We start from the raw sequence: 24297 nt of genomic DNA, 5'->3' as shown, positions 1-24297 counted from the left end.
ACTTGGATGATCATGGTGGGGACAACTTCAGTGGCTCTGGTCAGCCCCAGCTACACCCCTACACTGCCTGGCCCCCTCCCAGCCCTGGAAGTAACAAACCCACTTTCTGTCCATAAGGAGTTGCTTCTTCTGGCTTCCACTCAGTATCATTTCCAAGGTTCACCTCTATTGTAGCCAGTATTTGTTTTTGGAGACGAGAGTCTTGCTGTGTATCCAGGATAGTCTTGAGCTCACAATCCTCCTGCCTCAGCTTCCCAAGTAGTAAGAGTATAGGCATGCACCACCATGCCCAGCCATGTGTAAGACACCTAGGAGTGACTTTGCCGAGCCTGCAGTAACTGTTTAACATTCCAAGGCACCCTCAGCCTGGTCTTCAAAGCAACTGCCTCTTGGGCGTTCCCATCAGCCACGCATGACGGTCCTGGTTTCTCCATAGCCTGTCTTTCTACTCCACTCTCTTAGGGATTGAAGTCCCACCTTACTGCCTGTGCCAAGCACGTCACATGATCACTGGCCACTTCATGACTTCTTTGGAAAAAGAGCCTTTCCACATCCTTTTCTTGCTTTTTATGTTATTCAGAATATGTAAAGAACTCTTTTGTTTTTTTTTTTTTTTTTTTTTTTTCGTTTTTATCGGTACCAGGGATCGAACTTACGACTGCCTGCTTGCGAGGCAGGCACTTATGCCACTGAGCTAAATCCCTAGCCCCACGTAAAGAACTCTTAAAACTTAACAATAAACGCAGGAACTGATTGGGTTTTAAGACTTCTTCAGATCCTAAAGACTAGATCCCTATCAGAATATAAATAGTAAATATCTTCTTTTTTTTTTCTTTTTTCCGGTACCGGGGATTGAACTCACGACCGCCTGCTTGCAAGGCAGGTGCTTATGCCACTGAGCTAAATCCCCAGCCCTTTTGTAAATATCTTCTATGCATTCAGTGTTTTCACTTTTTGAATGGTATCATTTATAATACAAAAGTCTTTAATTTTGATGTTGTTTTAAGTTATCTTTAGAGGCATGTATCTGAGGTCTTGTGTCTAAGAAACCATTGCCCAGTCCAAGGTTTAAAGTTTGAAACACCATACTTAGGAAACACCATTTGTTTTTCTTCTAATATTTCATTTTAGCTCTTTGATGGATTTTGAGTTAATCTTTCATATGGTTTGGTAGGATCCAAATTCATTCTTTTGCATACAGATATCCCAGCTTTCCTGTTCATTTGTCAAATTATGTTGTCACCATTATGAGAAACTCCATAGACCAGGCGTAGGGTTTTGGTTTTGGAGTCTCCCTTCTATTCCATGGGTCTGGGTGGCAGGTGACTGCCTATTTTGTCACCCAAAGCCTTTTTCACTGAACTCAGTACTGTCAACAGAAAATTACTTTTAAAATTACATGGTGATGTTTCCTTTTTAAACACAAATGTGTATTAGCATGACCTCAGCTGTATTTCTGTGTTAGCCTGGTTGAAAGTATTAATATAATTGTATGAATCACACTAGAATATGCAGGCAGGTTTCCTTACTTCTAGTTTTATTGTTGTTGTACTGGGGATTGAATCCACAGGTGCTCCACTGAGCTATATACCACTTCTTTTCTTTTCTTTTCTCTTTGCTTTTTTTCCCTGAGACAAGGTCTCACTAAATTGCCCAGGCTTGGCTTGAGGTTATAATCTCCTGCCTCAGCCCCCTGAGTAGCTAGGGTTACATTCATGCACCACTGCCCCAGCTGAGTTGTCTGGGCTTCAGTTGGGTCTCTGGTGATGAAGCTGGCTCTCTCAAGCTCTGTAAACAGAAGGATTTGCTGCTGCCAGTGACTTAGCAACTCCCATGGAAATGACAGCACTAGGTGTCCACCCCCTTCCTGGCCTTGAGGCCATTCACAAATGGCCAGGACCCCGACCACAGTAGGGCTACAGTGGGATGCAAGCCTCATAGCTCACCCAGCCCAGCCCCACGAAACACATGTGCATCCAGAGACAGCCTCCTCTCTGCACTGTCCTCCCATCTGATGCCATGACATAGTCTGTATCAAGTCTGCCCTCTTAGTCCTTGGGGCACTGAGGACAGTGGTGGTTGGCAGCCCCTTGCACATTCCCGGGCCCTCAAGCTTCCTTTCTGGCGTCTGAAAGGAGCCCCCTGGAACTACCCAAAGAGGGACTCTGGGACTCCCAGGACTGTCCCTTTTGCCCCCAACATAGGCAGGGAGGCAGCATGTGAGAGGCAGTGGTCCCCAGTGGGCAGGGAAGGAAGGGTTCTCCAGAGTCCTGGTGTTGGTCTGTCTCCACCAAGAATGCCCAGGACGCAGCGTGGGTGGCTCCTTCATCCCCTCTGGACAGCCTTGGTCTTTGGAGTTTTAACTGTGATGTTAATGTTCTTCTTTCGTATTTACTTCCCTGGGAATCGATAACCCAAACTGCCTGGTAATCTGTGGGGACAGACCCATTTTCCTTCCTGTCCAGCTTTTCCTGTAGCTGGGCTCTGATGGCCTTGTAACTGAAGCTTCTGATGGCCTATCAAGTGCTTACCCTTCACATGGTGTCTCTGGCCCAGGGACTGTTGGTCAGAACTAGACAGGCAGCAGGTGATCAGGGCACTGTCAGAGGGCGGAGGGCCCTGTCAGCAGCGTCTCCGTGAAGGGTCCTGGAGAATCTGCCTGTCCTTACTCTTGGCCACACCTTGTCTGTCTTCCAGGAGTTTATCCGAGAGGGCTGCCTCCACAAGCTCACCAAGAAGGGCCTGCAGCAGAGGATGTTCTTCCTGGTGGGTCCCCAGCATGAACCCCACATGCTGGGAGGAAGGGGCATGGCTCCTCCTCCCTGCCTCAGCTCCCAGCAGCTTCAGTCCAAGTGGGCGACCTCAGAGCCAGTCAGGGAAGTCCAGGATGAGGAAGCAAAAGCAGCTGCCCTTTTTGGTGCCTGACCAGTTGTAGACTCCAGGAAGCTGTCTGCAGGACCAGCAGGGGCCTACTGCAGTGACACCCAGGCAGCTGTGGCTGGGGAAGGCTTATAGCACCCAGCAGCAGGCAGGAAGGCTAGTGCTGGCCAAGACACACTGTGGCATTGAGGAGCTGCCAGTGTGCCTGTTCCTGCCAGGCTCCTTTGCTCGTACCCAAGTTTTGGGACCCAGCTTAAGAGTTTCAGCCTGAACTGTGTGGGTGAGGTCATGAGTCACACCAGCCAGCATTCACCCAGGCCAGCCACCAGGTCAGCTGGTGTGTGTGCTTACTATTTACCACTGGTCAAAAATTATCTTTTATTGCCAAAGGTCACAAGCAAGCTGCACAGATCTGATAACTGCTTAATGGCCATCTGAAATCAAGGGGAATTTAACCATGAGGATGTTGAAGTTTTGTCCCTTGCTTTCACAATTAACTTACTGAGGCTTCCATCTTCAGTTTTCTGATATGCTGCTGTATACAAGCAAGGGCATCATGGGGAGCAGCCACTTCCGGATCCGAGGCCTCCTGCCACTGCGCGGCATGCTGGTGAGTAGTACCGCTGTCTCCCGCCCATATGGTAGCAGTTTCATACCCAGCTGTGATGGCCACATTGCCTCAGAGGACCCTCTGGGCTTCTCTGTATTTCAGGTTGTTGTTTGGTTGATGTTTGGACTTCTCATCCTCGGCCAGCCTGTGGGCCTACCAGGATGGCCAGGCCCTTTGATGTAGGCCTGTGGTCTCTCAGCACCAGACAGGACAAACCTGGCCACCCCTAGCTCAAACAGAGCTTTAGTAGCCAGCTGTTTCCACAGGTCCCCTGTATTTGTCACCATCACCCACAGATGTAAGCAGCTTCTGCTCTTCTCCCTGGAATGGAATTCCACCCCTCAGTCACAAGCTGTGTGCCCTATCCCCTAGGCTGGAGCCTGTCAGCCACATCACACATGCGCCTATATCCCCTTGGGCCTGTGCAGTGCTGGGACAGCCATGGACCCCTGGCACTCTTGTGCTGCCTACTGAGGAACAGAAACCCCTCACTTTAATGCAGGCCACTGGAGTTCAGAGCTCATGGTTGGCGAAAACTCTGCTTGAGGTCCAGAAATGGGTAGATCTGGGGTCTGTATTGCTTCATGTGGCTCCCCGTAGGGAGCAATAGGACAGTCACGTTGGGCTTTGCAGTGGTCATCTCCCCACCACCGTCTCCACTGCCAGTACAGACAGCGGGCCTCCCTCCCTGTGCTCTCAGGGGCCAACTCTGCATGTGTCTCTGCTTCACTCCTGCAACAAGGTGTTGGCTCCATGCAGCTGTCTACAGTATCTGCCTGCTTAGCATGGTCGGTCTGAACAGCCTCCTCAGCCCTCACTGGCAGTTAGCCCTGTTATTTCACTCTACTTTCAAAACATACCAAAGAAAAAAATATGAAAACCTAAGATAGGGGGCTGGAGATTTAGCTCAGTGGCATAAGCGCCTGCCTTGCAAACAGGCAGTCGTGAGTTCGATCCCTGGTACCGATAAAAACGAAAAAGACAAAAAAAAAAATAAAATAAAATAAAGAAAACCTAAGATAAAGCCCTACATAGTTTGGCCTCCAGGGTCATGTCTCGTGACTCTGTTCACCACAGTACAGTCATTTTCTGTAACTCATTGCAAGTACCTTCTCACACTCTGCCTTCTGTGTAACAGAGGCAGGCAGGGACAGGGAGCCGGCACAGATGCTCCCGGTGACTCCAGGTGCTCCCAGAGTCACCTATCACAGGTCATGGGGCTGTGGCTGGTCTATCAAGATGGTGAACAGCACCTCCTCATTTGGTCCTCATCTGGTCCCAGGATGAAACCAAGTACACAGTGCATGGGCAAGGCTTGGTGGGCCCCACATCCTCTCGCTGCACCTAACTCCATGACCCACTAAATAGGCCACTCCCGCATCACCGCCTCAGCAGAACTAGCCTCCTTCACAAGAATCCCTAGCTCTGTGCTGCCTCATACCAGATTCTGGGCACATCTGGGGCCCAGGTCACCAATGTCTTGTGAGCACTTCCAACACATCTGGGAAATCTCCACATCCTAAACTGTGACTTGTAGCCAACACTGACAGGTCACACTTTGCTGCAACCCATGCAGCTCTTGATGTTCTTGGAATGAAGGTCCATGAGAGGATGAGAAAGAAGAGACAAAGCTGGGGTCAGGAGCCTTCTCTCCTGATGGGAGGAAAGGAACTGGGCCTTCACTGCACAGGCATTTATTTATACCTTTTAGCAACTTAATGTCCCATGACACCTCACTGTCCTAGTAACCCACTGTTTGGGGCTAGGTGTTCTCTGGGCCAACGCTGCATCTTCACATGGCTGCCCTGGGCACTCTTCGTTCTTGGGATGGCCATGCCCTAGCCCCTCACACGTGGTCAATTTCCAGCTTCAGTGACTCTCAACACTTCTTGCAGGCAGAAACTTTTCCACCCTGCAACTTAGCTCTCTGCTGCCACTGAAGGCATGGTGGTTGGCATCCTGGCTGTGCTGGGAGCACACTGTGGGCCTCACTCTTGACAACACCAAGCAGGACGTGGGTGCCAAGAAAACCGGCTATAATCACATGCAGGCAGGCTGAGCAGTGGCGTCAGGTCTCAGAGACACTGATGGCTTGGCCAAGGCAAGCCTTCCCTGCATTCCTCCAGTGCTGGACTTGGCTTAATCTGGAAATGCTTTGGAATAGTAGAATCACCCCTTAGTCCACCATGGCTTTTCTTTGCATTTCACATCAGTACGCTTTGGTGCCAGGTTCATAAATGAACTGTCCAAACACCTTTTTAAATGAAAATGCTCAAATGTTTCTCCTTTCCTTGATTTTCAGCTAATAGTGCTGGACCCTCCGGTAAGTACTTAGGTGTCCTCTTGCTCAGAGCTCACCCACGTGGCTACCAGCTGCCACAGCCTGGGGACACCAGTGTTCCTCCTTGGCCTTCCTTGTAGTTGCACAGACTTGGACAGCACAGGACTTCCAAGCTGGCTATACCTAGTGTTGCTGGCCATCACCTGTGACTTTTCTTGGGCTCGGGCTCAGCCAGTGCCTTCCTGGCCTGTAAAACACCTGTTCTTCTCACCATAGGTAGAAGAGAGTGAGAACGAGTGGTCCGTTCCCCACTGCTTCACCATTTACGCAGCTCATAAAACAATCGTGGTGGCAGCCAGGTAAGTGCTCTCCATGTCCCCCAGATAAGCAGGACCTCAGCACAATAGTGAGGGCTTCCCTGTGGCAACCAGATGCCTTGGAGCCTCTCAGGGTCTCAGTCTCGGCTCTGCGGTCCAGTCCCACAGCCAAAGGCACATCATCCTGTCTCACTGGCAGGCCACAAACCTTGGAGTTCACAGGGCCTGAGGGTCTCGCAGGTATTGAGGGTTTTTGGCCTAAAGCAAGAGGCAGGGTAGCTTCCCCTTCACAGGAAGCCAATCTAACCATGCATCCTGGCCAGCCTAAGAGGCCCTAAGAGCCTTGTCTCAGGAGCAGACCTGCCCCAGAGAGGCCAGCTCTCCTCCCTGCTATTCCACGGGTGGGCCAATGGAACAGGGACCCTGACCTGCTCTGAGGGCCAGGTGACAGGCTGTGCACTTCACTGAGCCTCATCCTTCTGCCTACAGCACTCGCTTGGAAAAAGAGAAGTGGATGCTGGACCTGAACACTGCAATCCAGGCAGCCAAGAGCAATGGAAGCGATGTGTCCCTGGAGGTGCTGTGCACACATACCCCCAGTAAGTCCTGGCCCAGACCCTCGGGAGACTCCACCTCCTCCAGCTTTTCCAGTCACACCTGGCCTTAAGCTGCTTCAACAGAACTGCCATGTGGCTCTACCAGCTGTTGCCCTGGATACCCAGGGCCACCTGGGGCAGCCCACATGAGTGTCCAGCATTGCCTCCTCCCCTCCAGGGTCCACAGGTGAAGTCATGCTGGAGCAGGAGCTGAAAGACACCACTCAGGGCCCTGGAGGCTCCCTGGAAGGACAGGGCCAGCATCGGGCAAACACCACGATGCATGTGTGTTGGTACAGAAACACAAGCGTATCCAGGGCAGACCACAGTGCTGCTGTTGAGGTATGGCTGTGCCGATCGCCAACACATCTGGAGGCCACCCACCCATGGGTGCCACTGCCTCCTACCTGCCATCCCCTTGATGTAAATCAGTTTGTAAAGTCCCTGTACTGGGAAGGGTATTTTAACCCCCAAACCTGCACATGTGTCCTGTAGAAAAAGAAGTCCAGCAGGGGCCACAGCTTACCTATAAAGCCTAGGCAGCTGTCTGGGAGTGTTGAGAAGCCCCAACTAGAGCATGGCCCTCACTAGCATGTCATATAGCACCCCTCCCACAACCCAAGGTGATCTGTTTGTCTTCCCCAGAAAAATGGCCCCAAGTCCTTCTCTGGGCCTGCTCTCTGGACCTGCCTACTCTCCAGAGCCAGGGCCAAGGGCTTCCCACTTAGTGACACCACTGTGGGTCAGAACCAGCAGGTCCCCGCTAGGCCATAGGCTATTGTCAGACTGGGCTCCAACTGGACTCCCTGCTATAGCTCTGCGGGCTAACACAGGCATGGAGCCATGTTGTGGGCAGGACAGGGAAGGGCCTGGCCACTCCACATGGGACCTGGAGTTAGAGACAGGCTAGGTAGGGCCTTCATGTGTAGCACACATGTGCCCACTTCTCCCTCACCTTGCTCTCAGGTAGGCCTGTCGGCTGTCAGGGTGGGGCCTTTCCTCAGTGTTCCACTCAGCATCTAGGGCTACACACTTGCTGTGAGCTTCCTGTCATGCGACATAACTGAGGACAGCAGTACAGGGACACCTGTGTGCAGTGCAGGCAGCAGGCAAAACCCAGGCGTCAGAGTCAGAAGCTGTGGTGGTCAGGAGATGGACCTGGCTATGCTAGCTCCTGTAGCATTGTGCTTTCTCTCGACAGAACCAGCTCTCAGGGTACCTGCTGAGAAAATTCAAGAACACCAATGGCTGGCAGAAACTCTGGGTGGTCTTTACCAACTTCTGTTTGTTCTTCTACAAGACTCACCAGGTACGTGCATTGCACTGTGGCCTAGCCCCTTGGCCCTTCTCACCTGTGCCTCAGCAATGGCTCTGGCCACCAACTACACACTGCTCACCCACCCTCCCAGTACCTTCTGGGAGGAAATCAGGGTCCTCTCATTTGGGTTCCTCCTGGGAGCCACTTTGTAGGCAGTGGTGGAGACAGGGTGATGGCCTTTCCCCCCATCCCTGTGCTGACTTGCAGGATGACCACCCCTTGGCCAGTCTCCCACTGCTGGGCTACAGTGTGAGCATCCCCAAGGAGGCAGATGGCATCCACAAGGACTACGTTTTCAAGCTCCAGTTCAAATCCCATGTCTACTTCTTCCGGGCAGAGAGCAAGTACACGTTTGAGAGGTGATTTTTATGGGGGTGCAGACTGGGTCTGGCTGACACCTCCTGCCCCACTCAGGCAGGTGGAGGCAAACTTCCTGGTCCTGGAAAGCAAGGGCTGAGCAATGCTTTGGGTCCCTCTTGGCCTGACAACCTGACCCTTCTGTAGGTGGATGGAGGTGATCGAGAGGGCCAGCAGCTCACGTGGCACCCCCAGCCCCACACAGGATGACCCACGGCCCTTCTCAGGGCTAGAGGAGACGCCCAAGGGGAAAGAGTGAAGCCCACCTTGCCTGAACTAGGACCTGCTCAGAGGACTACACAGCCCAGAGACGCCATCCCCATCCTCAGGCTGAGCTGAGGAGGCGGTGACACAGACAGCATGGTGGCCAGGTTTCCACTGACTCTGGGTACAGCACAGCCCATGGCTGGCCAGGACACTGTAAGGACATGGATGTCTCACTCTTGAGACCCGAGTGGGAGACCCTAACCAAGGACTGTACTCAGGTATGGGCAGCAAGCCACATGTTGCCCTGAGTGGGGCCAAGGACTACAGAACTTTAGATGGGACCACCCCGGGCCTACACTGCAGGTCACGGCAAGCCAAGAGTCTGGCAAAAGTTAGTCTGGTTCCCATACCCTCCACCTCTGGAGAAGACAAAAGTAAGTCTCTTGCAGCCCCAGGCAAGTGGCACTTCCACCTTCTTAGCTTCCCTGGGAACAGACTCTTCCTATGTACACATGACTGCAAATACATGGCATCCCCTCACCTGCCTATGTGCCCCCTGCCCTCTTGCTGTGCACTCTGGGGGAGCCTGCAGAACTCACGAGGACATGTGGAAGGCAGCCAGCAGCAGTCACTGTGTGCTGGGACACTTTAGCAGTGGGGAGCTGCCTTTGCAGGAATCCACCTGTCAGGCCCCACACAATCATGTCTCCTATCCAGGTCTTTATTACAAGTGTCAGGGCCCACAGTGCTCCAAGAAGTGAACACCTTACCCTCAGGACACCAAAGGAAACAGCTCAGTTTTCTTAAAAACACATTTGGGGTGCACAAGTACTTATGAGAAAACACAGTACCTGATCCGACACCACAAGGCAGATCTAGGACCATCTTGGACCACTGCAGACAGCATCAGGATGGGAGGGCGAGGAAGGCAGGCTGGGGTGCCCCCTGGGGCTGTTCTGCTTCCCTAACCCAATCTGAAGAAAACGGGCAGAGCTGCCCAACAGTCACTCCTCCGCTCCTTGGCCTGGCAGCCATGGGGTTGCTTCTGGGGAAAGCCAAGACAGCTCTGTGGCTGCCATCAGACACCTGTTCACGGGCCAGCTAGGGAGAGGGACACGGTACTGTGCTGAACTCTTGAGGCCTCGGGCTGACAAGTCCTCGAAGTTACAACATAGCACAGGGTGGGGACTTGCACATCATGGTCCTTTCCATGCTCAGCTCAGCAGCAGAGCACACTCCACCCTCTCCACGAAGGGCAGCACGCTCAGCGGCTGGATGTCAGATGGTTTCTGCTGTTCGAGAACCTGCAGGGGGAGAGGCCTGTGGCTGCACTGCGTATGTCCCAGCAGGCAGGCCCACAGCCACAGATGTGCTGTCTACAGGCATCCATGGTGTTGTGGGGCCCAGGCCACTGGATGGGTCTCCTGTCTCACAGGTATATAAACCAGGGCCCAGAGCCCGAGCCCATCACTGTCCCCTGGTCTCAGACCCTTCTGAGAAGTTCTCATGTAGGGAGGTCAGAAGTCATCTGTACACAACACCATGCATCTGGGCCAGGGCTCCCTGCAGATCCCATGGGACTGAAGCAGCCACTTGCCACTCACCTCTGCACACGCTCCACCAGGCGCACCATGAGCTGGTCCGAGATGCCAGGGCAGGACTCCTCAGCCAGGCTGAAGGCATTCTCCAGCTCCTCCAGTGCACCCACGCTACTGCCACTCTGCCTGTGCTTCTCCTTCAGCTGCAGAGAGCAGACCAGGAAGCTGGTGGGTGATGGTGCAGCCTAGGCAGCACATCCTACAGCAGTAATAAGGATTCCCCCAGGCTCTGGGTTCACCTCTCCCAGCCAGGGTTCCACTAGCTGCCACACAAATGCAACCTGATTTTGTTGTTTTTGGAACAGGATCTCCTTATGTTAGTTCAGGCTGGCCTTGAACACTCAGACAACTGCTGGGGTGACAGGGGTGCACTACCACGTGCACATCTGGGGATGGCTCTGACTCCCATCATCAGGTGACTGTCATGAGAGACCACAGGACTATGATAGAGTCACCTTCATGCTGCCCTGCCCTGGAACTGACCCCAGCACCAAGAATCAGCCTCCCTCTCTTGACTTGTCACAGAACCTTAGCTCTCTTTCAGAACCACCCAAGACTAGAGGATCTCTGCAGGGCTGGGAACACGAGGTCCTGCCTGAGTTGGACACTGGTGTGTGCCTGTGACCCCAACTACTCACAAGGCTGATGCAGCGTGGCAACTAGGGGGACCCAGACCACCTAGCGAGCCCATCTTGAAATCTAAAAGCAACGCTAGAGCAGAGGTAGGCTTCCCCTGGATTCCATCCTCAGTACCACTAACCAGAAAGAGTCCTGCAGGGCAGTATATTTGTCCCAGGGGTCTGTGATTGCTTCTGTCAGAAATCCCTGCTCATAAGCCCACCCACGATCAGCTGCCAAAGGCTAGGAAAGCACTGGCACTGCAGGAGCAGAGGGGCACAACCCCACCCTTACCTCTCCAAAGACCGGTCGGACTAGCGTGGACAGGCACTGGGACCGTGGCTGTCTCTTGATAGGGTCTGTCTGCTACAAGGCAGAAGCCAAGGCACAGGATGAGTGAGGGCAGCAGACTGGCTTCCTGCCCAGCCTGGGGAGCCCCCAAGAACCTAAGTCAGCTCTCAACAGGCCTCACACACCCCACATACGTGGCCCAAGCTTTAGTGTGACTCCAGCCAACTCAGTAACACTCCTGGCTCCAGATGCCCTCCTCATGAGAGCCCAGACCTCACCCCAGCTCAACCTGCAACCCACCCCAGAACATACCTTCTGCGAGCTATGCAGGGCCATCCCTTTGTGCAGCTTGTTGTGTGGGCTGGGCCGGATGGTTGGAGGGAATGTCCATACAGGGCCCTGTTCCCCTTCCTCGGCCTCACCGTCTCTGAAGGAAAGGCTGAGTCAGAAGAGACCTGGGCTGCAGCCCCAGCACCACAGAAAACCACAGATTATATTATGGGCAGCACCCTTTGGAAACAGCAAGACAGAATCACTATTTCCACCAGCACACATGCCCTCTGTACCTGGGGTAGATGGACCATGATCCACATGGGGAGAGGGGGCAGAAAAGGACTCAGCCCCTGGAATGGACACCCCACCCAGCCTGCACACCCAGCCATGGGGTGGGCATGCAGCAAAAGCCCCCACAGACAAGGCCCCTACATGTCTGAGTCCTCAGAGCTGGACTCCTCGCCATGGCCCTCCGACTTCCAGCGCTTGTAGCGGTCGATAAGCTCTGTGAGGAAGGAGGTCTTCTTGGTATAGCGCGTGATGAACTTGTGTTTCAGAAGCTCCTTGGCTGTAGGCCGCTGTGAGGGTGCACACCAATCACCAGGTGCCGGGCATAGCCAAGTACCAAGCACAATCAAGGTCCACCCTTGTGGGCCAGCACACACAAGGCAGGCTAGGTGGGCTTGGGGCCCAGGTGGGAGGCCCTCACTCTAATGGGTGAAAGGGGCTGGGAGCAACACCTGAGGGCCTGCCCCTAAAGTAGGGCTGCTGGCTGGCAGGCCAGTCAGCCGGCCGGCTGGCCTGCCTGCCTGCCTGCCTGCCAGCCAGGGGCCCAGCTTACGAATCGGGGGTCCTTGTTGAGGCAGGCCTCCACAAACTCCTTGAAGGGCCTGCTGTGGTGGCCCTCCAGCGTGGGTGGGCTATTCTTGGGAATCAGGAACAGGACACGCATGGGATGCAGGTCAGAGTTCGGCGGCTCCCCCTTGGCCAGTTCGATAGCCGTGATGCCCAGGGACCAAATGTCAGCCTAAAAATGGGGCAGCACAGAGGACAGCTGTGGCATCCAGCACCCCACCTGACCAACCAGAAACCCCCCCCCACCTCCCACAACCCACCTTGAAGTCATAGGCTGATTGCTTGATGACCTCTGGCGCCATCCAAAAGGGGGTGCCCACAAACGTGTTCCTCTTGATTTGTGTGTCGGTGAGCTGCCCTGCCACCCCAAAGTCTGCCAGCTTCACATCTCCCTGCTCTGAGAGCAGCACGTTGGCAGCTGCTCAACAAGGATGAGGCTGTCACCCTCGACTTCACATGTCTCAGGAAGCCCTGCTTGGGGGCATCCACCTGATCCCTGGGGACTCAGCAAGGCTATCCTAGGACCTGTACTTTCCTTGCCACTCCCAAATCAGGCAGTCCTGGGCCACAGGGCAGCAAGGTCCACACCCTGAGAGGCCCTCACCTGAGTTCAGGCCCTCCTATCTGACACATGCCAACCACAGGGCAGCTGCAGGAATCTTAGGAGTGACCCTAAACCAAGCCCACAGCCCACACGAACTAGTCATGAAGCCTCCGTCTCTACCAGCAGCATCACCAGTGCGTCAAAATAGCTCAAGGCTCTGGGCACAAGGGAGGGAGGGAGGGGACTGGCCCAGTCCTGTGCACTCAGCAGGGATCCTGGCCTAGGCTCAACCAGCCCCGATCACCCTAGGCAAAACTGGCTTCTCCTGAATATGGGGGAGACTGAGAAGGCTGTGACTGGGGACAGGCTCCATGGGACAACACTGACCCCAGACTCCACCCCCAGCACAAAAATTTTAAATAAGGTTGTATTAAGGGCAGCATCTTCTGAAAACAGCAAGCTGGAATCATAAATTTCAAGTGAGCACAGGGCTTCCGTTCCCCAGACCTCAGGCACATAGCCACTCGCCCCACCCTGGCCTCTCTAAGTCAGCAAGCCCAGCTGTGTCTACCCCGCAGGACCTTTGATGTCACGGTGGATCTTGCGCTCTGAATGCAGATAGTCCAGGCCCTTCAGGATCTCCCTCAGGATGGTGGCAATATAGGTCTCCTCCAGGGGGCCTGGTTTCAACTAGAGAGGAGTGTCAGGACAGAGCCTCAGCTCCCATCCCCACCCCACCCCACCCCTATCACCATCCCTGAGGCTGGGCCTGTGTTCCTTTAACAATTTCTGCATCAAAACTCTCAGAGACTGGGAGCAGGTCAGAGTCTACTTGTAAAGAGTATAGGCTATCCTCACCCTTTCTGTGAACTCAGAGGTGAGAGCAGGGCTTCACACACCCAGAGCATCTTTGCTCCCCTAGCCCATGTGCATGGGACACCATCTTTGTCATCTTTGTCATGGGTCAGCAGAGCCCCAGAATTCCTCTTACCACCAAGCACAGTAGGCTTACATCTGCTACTCTACGATGTGGAGGATGTAGCCTGAGGGTTTAGGACCCTGCACTACTTGCCCCACCACAAGCTTCCCACTGCTGCAGCCCATACCCACCAGGTCCAGTGCAGAGCCACCGCCTAGGTATTCCATAATAATCCACAGCTTGGTGCTCTGGAAATGAGAGAACCTGTTAGCTCAACAGAAGCATGGCAGACCTCACACACACTGGAGGCAGCCAGGGCTTGGGCGACACAGGGAGCCCTCCTAGCTACACAGCCCTCCTCACACACGTGGTAGACAGACTGAACATCCATTAAACCCAGGCCAGAGGTTCAGCCTGTGGGATCTTCAAAGACAGCACACTCGAGCGTCGCATTGGCAAGCTCAGACAGTGAGCATAGGCAACAGGGATGCCACATAGTTCAAGGCAGTGCCTGCAGGCAGGCAGCCCAGACATGACAGCTACTTCAGGGCAAGGGACCTTCAAGGTCCCCACTCACACCCTACCAGCTTCACAGATGCCTCTGTCCCCTTTGAGAACCCATGCTCAGCATTAGCACCCACCCAGTGCAGGACCTCAGATATATCACATAGTACCCATGGAGAGGAAGGAAAGGGCCCAGCACAGCCCCCAACCACCACCACCACCACTTCGGACACTGCATCCTGCAGGCACCTTCAGGTAGGAGCCAAAATAGCGGGTGATGTAGGGGCTGTCACACTGGCTGAGCACAGTAATCTCCTGCTGGATGTCCTCGATCTCATCCTCAGCCTCTTCCAGGTCGATGATCTTGATGGCCACCACCTCTTTGGTATGGTTGTCAATGCCCTTGTATACCTCCCCAAATGAGCCCTTGCCAATGCGGTCAAGCTTGGTGAAGAGCTCCTCAGGGTCCACTCGAGAGTGCTGTAGAGACAGGGAGGGGGGACAGAAGGTGGGCAGGGCCTGGTCAGAGAGTATGTCCCACAGGCTACCCTGCTGGGTGCGTGCAAGCCACAGACAAGGAACCCCAAGTTCAGCTCAATTCCTTCTGGCTTCTTTTTATGTCTTGTTCGGAAAACATTAACTCTCCACTTGTCAAGCTCCAGAGAGTGTCCCAAGTGTAACACAATAAATCCTGAAACAAACCAGGAACCTTAGGTAAAGACCTTGTCTCAAACGCCAGCGCCAGATATTAGCAACAAGTCAGCTACAAGCCTATAACTGCCATATATCCAAAACTTCTCTAAAAATAAACTCAAAGACAAAATCCAGCATGGATCAACTATATTCTCTACACAGCCACACTCCTGAAAAGGACTGTCTGTCCCCAACCCAGTGACCACACCTGTGCACCAGCACAGAACAGAAAGCAATGCTTTTTCATATACTCATTTCAGCTATTCAGACAACACACTGCCCAATCTGGTCCTCAGCATTTAAACCAATGAGGCCAGACAGTGGCTGAGCTCAGAGCAAAAGTGCCAGGCTATATGTCAGGATGAGGCCCATGAGATGTGTCCATGGCCCATGCCCTGCCCTAGATTTTCAGCCCAGGCTGAGCCAAGATGGCTCTGGAGCCTCTGTACAGACCACAACTGAAACCACAACACTTCTCCCACCACCAGGAGCCATCCATGAACACTCCTAGGCTCCTGAGAATCCTGTGTTCCCTTTGCCACCTACTGATGACACCTTCTCAGAAGCCCTAGGAAAGCCCCAGGCCGGGGGTGGGGGGGGAGGTTCAAGTCTTGTCCAGACTTGCAGATCCTACCTCCACTAGTCACCACCTCTTCCACACAGCGTCTCAGTGCCAGTTGAAAGTGACAGGTATAAAAAGACAGAAGCACACCTTGTTTCGTGACATAACACTGACCACTCTAATACCCGCCTCACACCATGCTAAGCACAAGGTCTGCCCTCTAAGAGCAAACACAGGTGCCCACCCCTAGGGACATCTCAGGCTCACTCCACCCCTGCACAGCAATTGACAAGTCTGGACCAGTCTGTTGTTGCTGACTAGCTGCCTATCCAGGGTTTGTAACTCAGGACAAGGAAGGAAGGGGATAGCACCTGGGCAACACACCACCAGCCATTCTATAACCCTTTTCTGAGCACCAGTCTTTAAGGTGACAGGAACTCTGCAGAGTGAGCACTGGCAGCAGTAGAGAAATGCCTGGGAAAGAGTCTTTGGACCAAAGGTGGCTTCTCAGCATAGAAGCCACTCAACCCAAAAGTCACAAATACTTTCCGGCCAGCTGGCTGGGTGAGATGTGTGCATGTGCAATGGCTTCTATGAGCAGTCAAGCAGGTCCCCTGAGCAGGCTGGCTTGCTACCCACATAAGCCCAACCTTAGCCCTGAAAAGAAGCAGCAGCTGGTCGAGCCCACAGTGCACATGAAGAGACATCGGGGATGCATAGAGTTGACTTGCTGCCACGAAGTCCCCAAAGCCAGGGGACTTCGCATCCACAGCCAGGACTGTGACATCTGACTGGACAGAAAAGGCCAGACCTGTTGGTATCACTGGGGCATCAGCATCCAGCCTCACATTCTGTCAATTTCACATGTCGGATTAATGGTCAACCTGGAACACCCTGATGAACTGAGTCAGCATGGTGCTGGGTATGGAAGGCCCACCTGAGGATTGTTTCCAACAATCACATGAAAGATAGGAGAACTAGAGGGGCAGATGGTGCTATTGATTCTCCTGGAGAAGCTTTTCATGATGGCTTTCCTGACATGAACTCAGCTGTTACCATCAGAGGAGCTTGGGACTCAAGGAGGATATTGCCATGGGCTCTAGATCTTCAGCTGGACTCGTGTAGGGCACTGCCATGGGGTCCAGACCCTCAACTGGATTTTTGGGTCTCTGTGAACAGATTTCCTGTATTCTTTTGCATTTGACTTTTTGAGTGAATATTATAAAATAACCCTATAAATTATGTGCCCTGTATCAAATTAAATCTATTCCCTTAAAAATCCTGACTGCAATATCTCATGTTCAAGAAAGGCCAGGAAAACTCAGTGCAGCTGCTGAGTCAGCTGGGTCTGCTATTTTCAGATTAGGGTGGGCAACACCATGGATCAGAGCCAGACCTCCTCCCACACAATAGCCCTCTAGGCCAGAAACTGCCACACCAATTCACCAGCCCCTAGCAGCAGAGGGGAAATCACAACTCTACTTGGTAGAGACCACCTATTCCATGCTCGGTCTCAACACCAGGTGGAGGACAAAGGCTGAAAAACAGCACTTTCTTTGCTGGCTTCTCCTTTATCAGGCCCAGTGGCCTTGCTCAAGTATCCTACCATCATGCTCACCATTCCTTCTTAGCAACTCTAAACAGTACCCAGCAAGTCGCTGGCCTTTGGGCCTGCCCAACCTCAGCCCCAGGGATTCCCTGAGGCTATGTCCTCCTGGAACTCTGAGGGCACAGTCCACTGCATTCTAAGGCAGCCTAAATACAGCTGGCAGGGGGCCAACGCATAGCCAAACTGCAGGGCATCACTATTCCACTCCTTGTCTCCTGCCCCACATCCTATAGCTCTGCTCCATCCTCTGCTGAGTACTCTACATTGCTCTTTATACAGACCAGGTTGGGTCTAGTCCACCACAGCGGTTGCAGGTCAGAGCACTGCCAACCAGGTATTAAAAGGTTCCACTGCCTCAGTGCAAAAAACAAAGCAGCAGACCCCAAAGCCAGAGTTCTGGGTTCAGCAGGGAAGGAGGCAGCCTTGAGCCCCAAATCCCACAGGTCTGGATACCACAAGTGTGGGTTAGTTAGCCTTGGCTAAAACAGTGTGACAGGAACCTCCTGGCTATGCTCCTGGCCTGGGTTACAAGAAAGAAAGAGCCCCTGTTTCCAGCTCCACTTGACAAAGGAAAGCTGGCTGGGTGTGGCAGCACACACCTGTAATCTCAGCACTCTTGGAGGCTGAGGCAGGATATTAAATTAGAGCTCAGTTTATGCAACTTATCTAGACCTTGTCTCAAAACAAAACAAAATTAAAAAGGACTGGAGATGTAGCTCAGCTCAAAGGCCCTGGATTGAATCCTCAATATGAAAAAAGAAAAAAAAAAAGCAAACCAAGTAGTTCCCCAGGCTGGGGGACCTCCCAATCCCCTTCTGAGTGATGCATGTCATGTTTGCAATCACTCAGTCATTCAGCTGGTGCCCGTCAGTTCTCCACCTCAGCCCCGAGGTTACTGGCTCTGGGGCCTCTGACTCTACCATCAAGTCTGCTTGCTGTTAGGCTCATTCCACTAAAGAAGGGGAGCAACCAACTACACAAAACCAGAGACATCTCCACCAGCTCCCAGAAAGTGGGCACAGTGCCTTCCAGGGCAGGCAGGAACTGGCAGGTGGAAGCCAGAGTCTGTCACGGAAGCACAAGCTGTGGGGGCGTGTACCCTACTATCTCACAAAGCGACAGGTCACAGGACACCATGGCGGCCATCGGTGAAGCCCCACCCGGATCCTGACCACTATTATAAATCAAGTCTCTGAAGAGACACACTTCTCCCCTTGAGGTCCAAGTGCAGCACACCTGTGCTCCCTCCCACAGGGCGCTTCGCAGCTCCCATTTGCTATCCTGTGGCTCCCGCAAACCAGCTACAGATTTTTCTCAGCACTTTAATCATGTAATTACTAGGCATAAAATGTCAAAAACCACTAGAAAATATGTCGGTCTCATTCAGCATCCCTCAGCAAGCCCAGGGACCCATCTGTCAGACACAGCAGGTCAAGGAGGATGCCCAAAACTGCACAGCGTCGCGCTCACCTGACTCCAGTTCCGGGCCGCGCGGGCGGACGCGTTTCCTGCCCCACGCCTGAACTCCGGGGACAGAGGGCAGGCGGAGGAGAAAGGGCAAGGGGACCCGCCGAGTAGGGGGCTCCCGGGACACAGAAGGGCGGCTCGGAAGACAGGCAGCACCGGAGGGTCCGGCCCAGGCTCGGGGATAGCCAAGCCTAGCGCCGAACGGAGGCACGCAGCAGCACAAGCGACTCGTCGTCCCGCCACCAGCTCGTCCCACAGATGTTTTGGAATAACCAGAAAACGTAGACTGCCGAGCCCGCCACGGCTGACACTCGGGGTCCTCACCGCAAGGCGACTTGACACAGTGCCCCGGGGCGCTGGGCACGCATGCGAGGCGGACGCCTCTGAGTAAATGAAGGACAGATCCCAACCCCGTCAGGCGCAGGGCCGGGTGCAGGCCCCTCGCCGTCCCCGCGTCTCACCTGCTGCGCGAAACCGCGGAGGTGAGCCATGTCCGCGGCCCGTGGCCGCGGCTCGGCCGGCCGTCCGTGCGCCCGCTCGCCTCAGGCCCCTGCGGGGGACGAAGGGCCGCGCAGTCAGAGGGGTCCCCACTAGAGTCCCGCCCGCCGCCGCCCAGGCCAGCTCCGCAGGGCCCCAGCCCAGAACTCCGCCCGGCCCGCCGCGGCGCGCCCACCTCCGGGCGGCTCCATCTCCGCCTTCCGGCTCGCTCGGCAGTGTCTGCAGTAGCCCACCAGCACTTGGATAGTCAGGAACGTCCAGGCCTCCCAACCCAAGAGGCAGCGTCGTGGCGGGCGCTTGGCTCTCTGGGACTCCGAGTCCACGGGTGACGGACTACAACTCCCGGCAGGCCCCGCGGCGGGGCGCAGGCGCCGGCGGTGTGGACGCCGAATTTCGGGCCGGATCTGGCCGCGAAGCGGGGCTGGCAGCGGGGCAGCGCAAGGTCTACGCGGGCTTTCTGGGACTTAAGTCGGCTTCGAAAGAGTGGGCGACTCCCTAGGTCAGACTCTTCATCTCCTCCGAGCCTATCTGCCTAGCTCGCTCTCCGTCTTCGGGCCGGTGCCCCTACTTTGGCCCCAGCGCGACTCCCAGCCTTCGCTGAGCTTCCAAGGCTCCAGAAAAGTCGCCCAGCACGGGCCCCTGCTCGGCGGAGTGCTTTGTCCCTCGCCTCTGTATCCCTGCCTGTAAAGGCATGGTAATGGGCCCAGGAGTGGGCCTGTCATTGAGACTCGGGGCGTAGCTCAAGTCGGCTCCCTATAGGAGAAAAGGCCAAGGGAGACACGAATGCAACCCTGCTCGGGAGGGTGAGCCCTACGCGAGGTCGCTATCCCCAGCGCAAACCAGGGCGGGATTAGGGGAGTCTGGCATCCAGGTGATGGCTGAATGCCCAGAGGTGATGCTCCAAGTAAACAAAGCTGGAGTTGGGGCTTGGCCACCTACTGTCTGACAGGAAATAAAGCCTAGAGACAGGTGAGGTCCACTAGCATGGCCTGGATCAGGATCCAGACTCCTTTGGGACCTCAGATAGTGGATTGGGCTCTTTTTGGAATTGTTCTGCAGAGTGAGGAGTGAGTCCCTAGGGGCGAGTGAGGGTCCACAGGGAAAGCTTGGTGACAGTGGAATAGGGGAAACAACCTCCAGATTCCTTGCTGAGTACAGAGCCCCAAAATAGGGCTGGTGGGGGTACAGTAGGCTTGAACAAGGGGAGTGGGCAGGCAACATTATCTCAGAAAAAGGCCAAGACCCCTCTCCTGTGGCTTTTTGCTGAGCACATGATAGGCTCTGTTCTTGGATATAAGTTCAATTTTTGCTAACAGCTAAGCATTACTGGGTGTTTGGGGAAGACTTCCAACGTAAGTGACCAACATAAATCAAAAAGATGACCTAAGCAAGGAATAACTTTGTGCACCTGTAGTCCCAGGTACTGGGAAGATGAGGCAGGATTGCTTGAGTACAGGTAGTTACGGGTCAGTGTGGACCACACAGCAAGACTCTGGCTCTTTAAAAAAAATAATAATAACCAAAGAAGAAACAGGAAAATACAAAAAAATGAATAGCATTCCAGAGCTGCCTTAGGACAGCAGAGGGGATTGAAAATATACCCTGTTCACAACACGGAAGAAAAGCTAGGAGATAAAATTATGATAGATTAAAATTGTAAAATAGCCGGGAGTGGTGGCACACATCTGTTGTCCCAGCACTGGAGATGCTGAGGCAGGAGGAGAAGTTGAGGCCAGCCTGGTCTACCTAGTGAGTTCAAGTCCAGCCTGAATAACATAGTGAGACCCTGTCTCATAAAACAGATTATTTTTGAGTGGGCACTGCTGGAAAAGTCACCCTGGGAAATCTACCCAGAGACCAGAACTCAGCAATCATTGCTGACCATGTGAGAATGTGTGAAAGGGAGTGCACCATACTTGGTGTTGTGCCAGTGCCCATGCCAGATGCCCGTGTGACAGCAGGAGGCCAGCCCAGCTGGGCTGTGGATGATACTGGCCCCAGCTAACACCTGACTGAAGCATATGAAGACCTCTTGGCTGGACTTAGCCATCCCCTGAGCTAGGAAAGATGTCAAGTACTTATTTGAAGGGAGAAAAAAAAAAAAAAAAAAACAGTGGAAAGATAAAGGTAAGAAACTCACTAGAAATCAAAGCAGCGGGAATTTCAGAGGGTAAGAAAGTTCCAAGAGTATTTTAGAAAGCTACTGAGTTGAAAGTTGTCACCTCAAGGTGCAAGGGGACACTGAGCACCCCATACCACAGATAAAAACTCACAGCAGGACACAACGCTGACATACCTGGAGTGGAGGGATCTGTGAGAGAGCCTGAAAGCATCCAAAGAGGAAAACAAAAATGTACCAAGGAACTGGGCGTGGTAGTGCATGCCTGTAATCCCAGCACTCAGAGGTTGAGGCAGGAGGATCACAAATTCCAGCCCAGCCTGAATAATTTGGCAGGACCTTATTTTAAAAAAATATAAAGGACTGAGGGAATAGCTCATTGTGAAGACCGTGGGCTCACTTCCCAGTACCTAAAGGAAGGGGTCCTCAAGGCTGGAGAGTGAGGGCATTGTTTCTCATGAGCAGCATTGGAGGACCAGACTGAAGACACATTCAGCACTGAGAGGTGATGTGACCATTAACCCTCTGGGAGCCCTTGAAGCTAGAAACTGATCTAGAGCATGACCCAGACGTGACACTACCAGAAAACAAAGAGTGCCAGGATCAGCCACCTGAAGAAGTTGCTACAGCCCAGAAAAACACCAAGCTCCTACACAATCAAAGCAATGGGTTGCTAGACAGAGGGGCTGAAATTGACATCATCTTTTCCAGTATATAAATAAACATGCTGCAGTGGTTGAGCAGCACCTTTCCTTCCATCAGGAGAGTAGGGCTCCACCTGACCCCAGCTTTGTCTTTTCTCTATCTTCCTTTCAATTGATGCCGAAAGAAGCCAGACATCTGAGGGAATACATGGAGGGCTTTCGTCCTATCTACCTGGTTATTAAAATTCAAATCCCCAGGGGCTGGGGATTTAGCTCAGCGGCATAAGCACCTGCCTTGCAAGCAGGCAGTCGTGAGTTCGATCCCCGGTACTAATAAAAAGGAAAAAGTAAAAAAAAATAAATAAATAAAATTCAAATCCCCAATAGTTGGAGACAAATTATAATCACTCAGGTCATCAGTTCAGAGCCTAAAGAAAAGAAAAAAACCAAGCTACTTGTTTTTGTTGTGGGGGAGGGAGCATTTTGCTAAAAGTTTTGTTGTTGCACCTGTGGGGGCAACATAGCTACTAACTGTCCCTTCAGCAAAACCTTTAGCTATCTGTCCAAAGTGTAGATGATAGTATCGTTGGGCCACTCAACGTAAATTGAAAACTGATGTGGAAGACCTTCCTGTTATAGGAAAAAAAAAAAAAAAAAAAAAAAAAAAAACACCTTCCAGCAGGGGCTGCGGCAGCCCTGCCAAAAAGTAAAGGGGTGTGACAGCTCAAATAGCTTTCCCAAGAGGGCCCTGCCCAGCTTGGCCCAAGGGATTCCTAATGGTTGGGGAGTAATATGGTCCTGATTTGTTGTTTACTGATTTCTGCTTACAAATGCTCTTACAAAAGACAATTTCAAATAACCAGTATGTCAACTAAACTTTAAAACTTCTAAAAATTCAACATTTGGCTTTTACTAGTGATAATAGGCTGACTCTAGCACATCACTGTCTCAATATAGCTTTGTAGTGAGTCTTGATACCTGGTTGTGTAAATTCTCGACTCTGTTGTCTTTCAAAATTGTTTACTTCAGGGGTACTTCCTTCAAATTCATGATTAACGTAATTCTACATCTTAGGTCTTTTGTGTTTGCAATGTTTGCCAAGCACAAGAATCCAGTGCAGAAACATTCAGACTTGTAGTACTCAGGAAAATAAGACATTTACAAGCAAATCTGTTCACATCCAAATTTCTACTGTTTACAATACCACCATATATTTTGCTTTCAAATCTGCAGCTGGACAGATGCTGATGAGGATGGCTCATTCCGGTCCCCAAGGCTGCACTCCAAGGTGACTCAGACTGTTGCCTCCAGTGCTGGCTAAACGCAGGCACGCAGCCAGGGCTGGAGACCATGGCCTGCAGGGCTGTCCTAGCTGCTACGCAACCTTGGTTGCAATAACAGTAGAGAAGGGGCAGGAAGGTCAGGCTTCTGTAACAATGCACCATGAACTATGTGGCTTTAACAAAAGCAACTTAATTACCATAATTTTGGAATTTGGAAAGTCAAAGTCAAGACCAGTGATGGTGAGACTTTTTGTGCTTTCAGTGATAACCTATAGCAGGAAAGCTATAGGTTCTCCACTAGTGTTGAAGACTGACCAGTTTAGCTTCTGGCAGGAGGGCTCTCCCATGCAGCTGGCTGCTTCCTACTGCAGAGAGGGTCTTTAGGGCTTCCACGTTTGAACTCAGGAGGAAAGGGCACAAGGCAGTCCAGAGCACAGGATTCCAAGGGCTTTGTCCTGATACAAAGGCACATGACCTATCCCTGTCATAACAGCCACTCTGCCATTGTCACAGGCTCACCCGGATGTAATGGGAAAGAGCACTACAATCACTTTATGAGAAGAATGCAAAGCAGGAGAGGTAATTTATGCATTTGTTTGTGAGCTGGGGGTTGAACCCAGGGCTCATGCATGTTAGGCAGGCACTTTAACACTGCACCACATCCCAGCCCAGAAGATTGTGGGGTTTATCTCCTTAGAAGAAGCCATTCCAGCAAGGAAATCACATGATGGGTTCCTAAGGCTTAAGAGTGAATCACATCTTCATCATAATCATGCAAACACATTGTGTTGACTTTCAACATTTAAAATTATTCTACAGTAGGCTATGAAATATTTACATGTTGTCCTAGAATAGAATGTAAAGATTTTCGTTCTTAATTTTTTTAAGTCACCCTTAAACTAAACAGTTTTCAAATAATACTGTTTTTTTTTTTTTTTACCATAGTGGAGATTAAACTCAGAAGTAAGTGCTGTACCTAAGCTATATTACCAGCCCTTTTAAATTTTTTCAAACTTTTATCAACACACATTCTCAGTACATAATGATCACATCCCTCAGCAGGAGTTGATACTTGTATGGAAGTCCCCCCCCCCCACTTTGACTTCTCCTGGTCACCTCTTGCCCCGTCTCTCCTCTATTGGTCCCCTTCCTTTTTGCAAAAATCTTTTTTCTGTCTCTCTCTCTCTTCTGTCTCTATTCTCTCTGTCTGTCTGTCTGTCACTCTTTCTCTTTTCTTTCTCTTTCTTTTTTTGA

At 52.4% G+C, this 24297-nt stretch overlaps 2 protein-coding genes across 5 annotated transcripts in view; one reads left to right on the top strand and one right to left on the bottom strand.

Moving 5' to 3' along the window:
* Farp2 (FERM, ARH/RhoGEF and pleckstrin domain protein 2) overlaps positions 1 to 9112 on the top strand; it is a 126817-nt gene extending 117705 nt beyond the window's left edge. For both annotated transcript variants that reach the window (XM_063236963.1, XM_063236962.1), the window contains exons 20-27: positions 2698 to 2766; positions 3401 to 3490; positions 6048 to 6130; positions 6578 to 6687; positions 6863 to 7026; positions 7886 to 7993; positions 8210 to 8361; positions 8507 to 9112. In XM_063236963.1, coding sequence (XP_063093033.1) covers positions 2698 to 2766; positions 3401 to 3490; positions 6048 to 6130; positions 6578 to 6687; positions 6863 to 7026; positions 7886 to 7993; positions 8210 to 8361; positions 8507 to 8618 — 888 coding nt within the window. In that variant the 3' untranslated portion in view covers positions 8619 to 9112. The remainder of the gene's footprint in view (positions 1 to 2697; positions 2767 to 3400; positions 3491 to 6047; positions 6131 to 6577; positions 6688 to 6862; positions 7027 to 7885; positions 7994 to 8209; positions 8362 to 8506) is intronic.
* Positions 9113 to 9271: 159 nt separating this feature from the next.
* Positions 9272 to 19339, bottom strand: Stk25 (serine/threonine kinase 25). 3 transcript variants are annotated; one of them, XM_063236964.1, is made up of 12 exons: positions 19173 to 19339; positions 18961 to 19049; positions 14418 to 14648; positions 13856 to 13912; positions 13327 to 13435; positions 12462 to 12619; positions 12188 to 12373; positions 11779 to 11924; positions 11386 to 11512; positions 11077 to 11148; positions 10171 to 10307; positions 9272 to 9870 (listed from the first exon to the last, which is right to left on the bottom strand). In XM_063236964.1, exons 2-12 carry the CDS (start codon positions 18988 to 18990, stop codon positions 9831 to 9833), a joined length of 1293 nt encoding a protein of 430 aa, XP_063093034.1. In that variant the 5' UTR covers positions 18991 to 19049; positions 19173 to 19339; the 3' UTR covers positions 9272 to 9830. The 3 variants fall into 3 exon arrangements, with proteins under 3 accessions (XP_063093034.1, XP_003474604.1, XP_063093035.1); XM_003474556.5 differs by having other exon boundaries at positions 11386 to 11500; positions 19173 to 19338; XM_063236965.1 differs by lacking the exons at positions 18961 to 19049; positions 19173 to 19339 and adding an exon at positions 18503 to 18825.
* Positions 19340 to 24297: the final 4958 nt, after the last annotated feature.

This window comes from Cavia porcellus, unplaced genomic scaffold (assembly GCF_034190915.1).
Source record: "Cavia porcellus strain 051 isolate PalLab524CR breed Dunkin Hartley unplaced genomic scaffold, mCavPor4.1 scaffold_26, whole genome shotgun sequence".
Classification (NCBI taxonomy): domain Eukaryota; kingdom Metazoa; phylum Chordata; class Mammalia; order Rodentia; family Caviidae; genus Cavia; species Cavia porcellus.
Note: the sequence above shows the minus strand (reverse complement) of the source record. Positions and strands in the feature narration are given on the sequence as shown.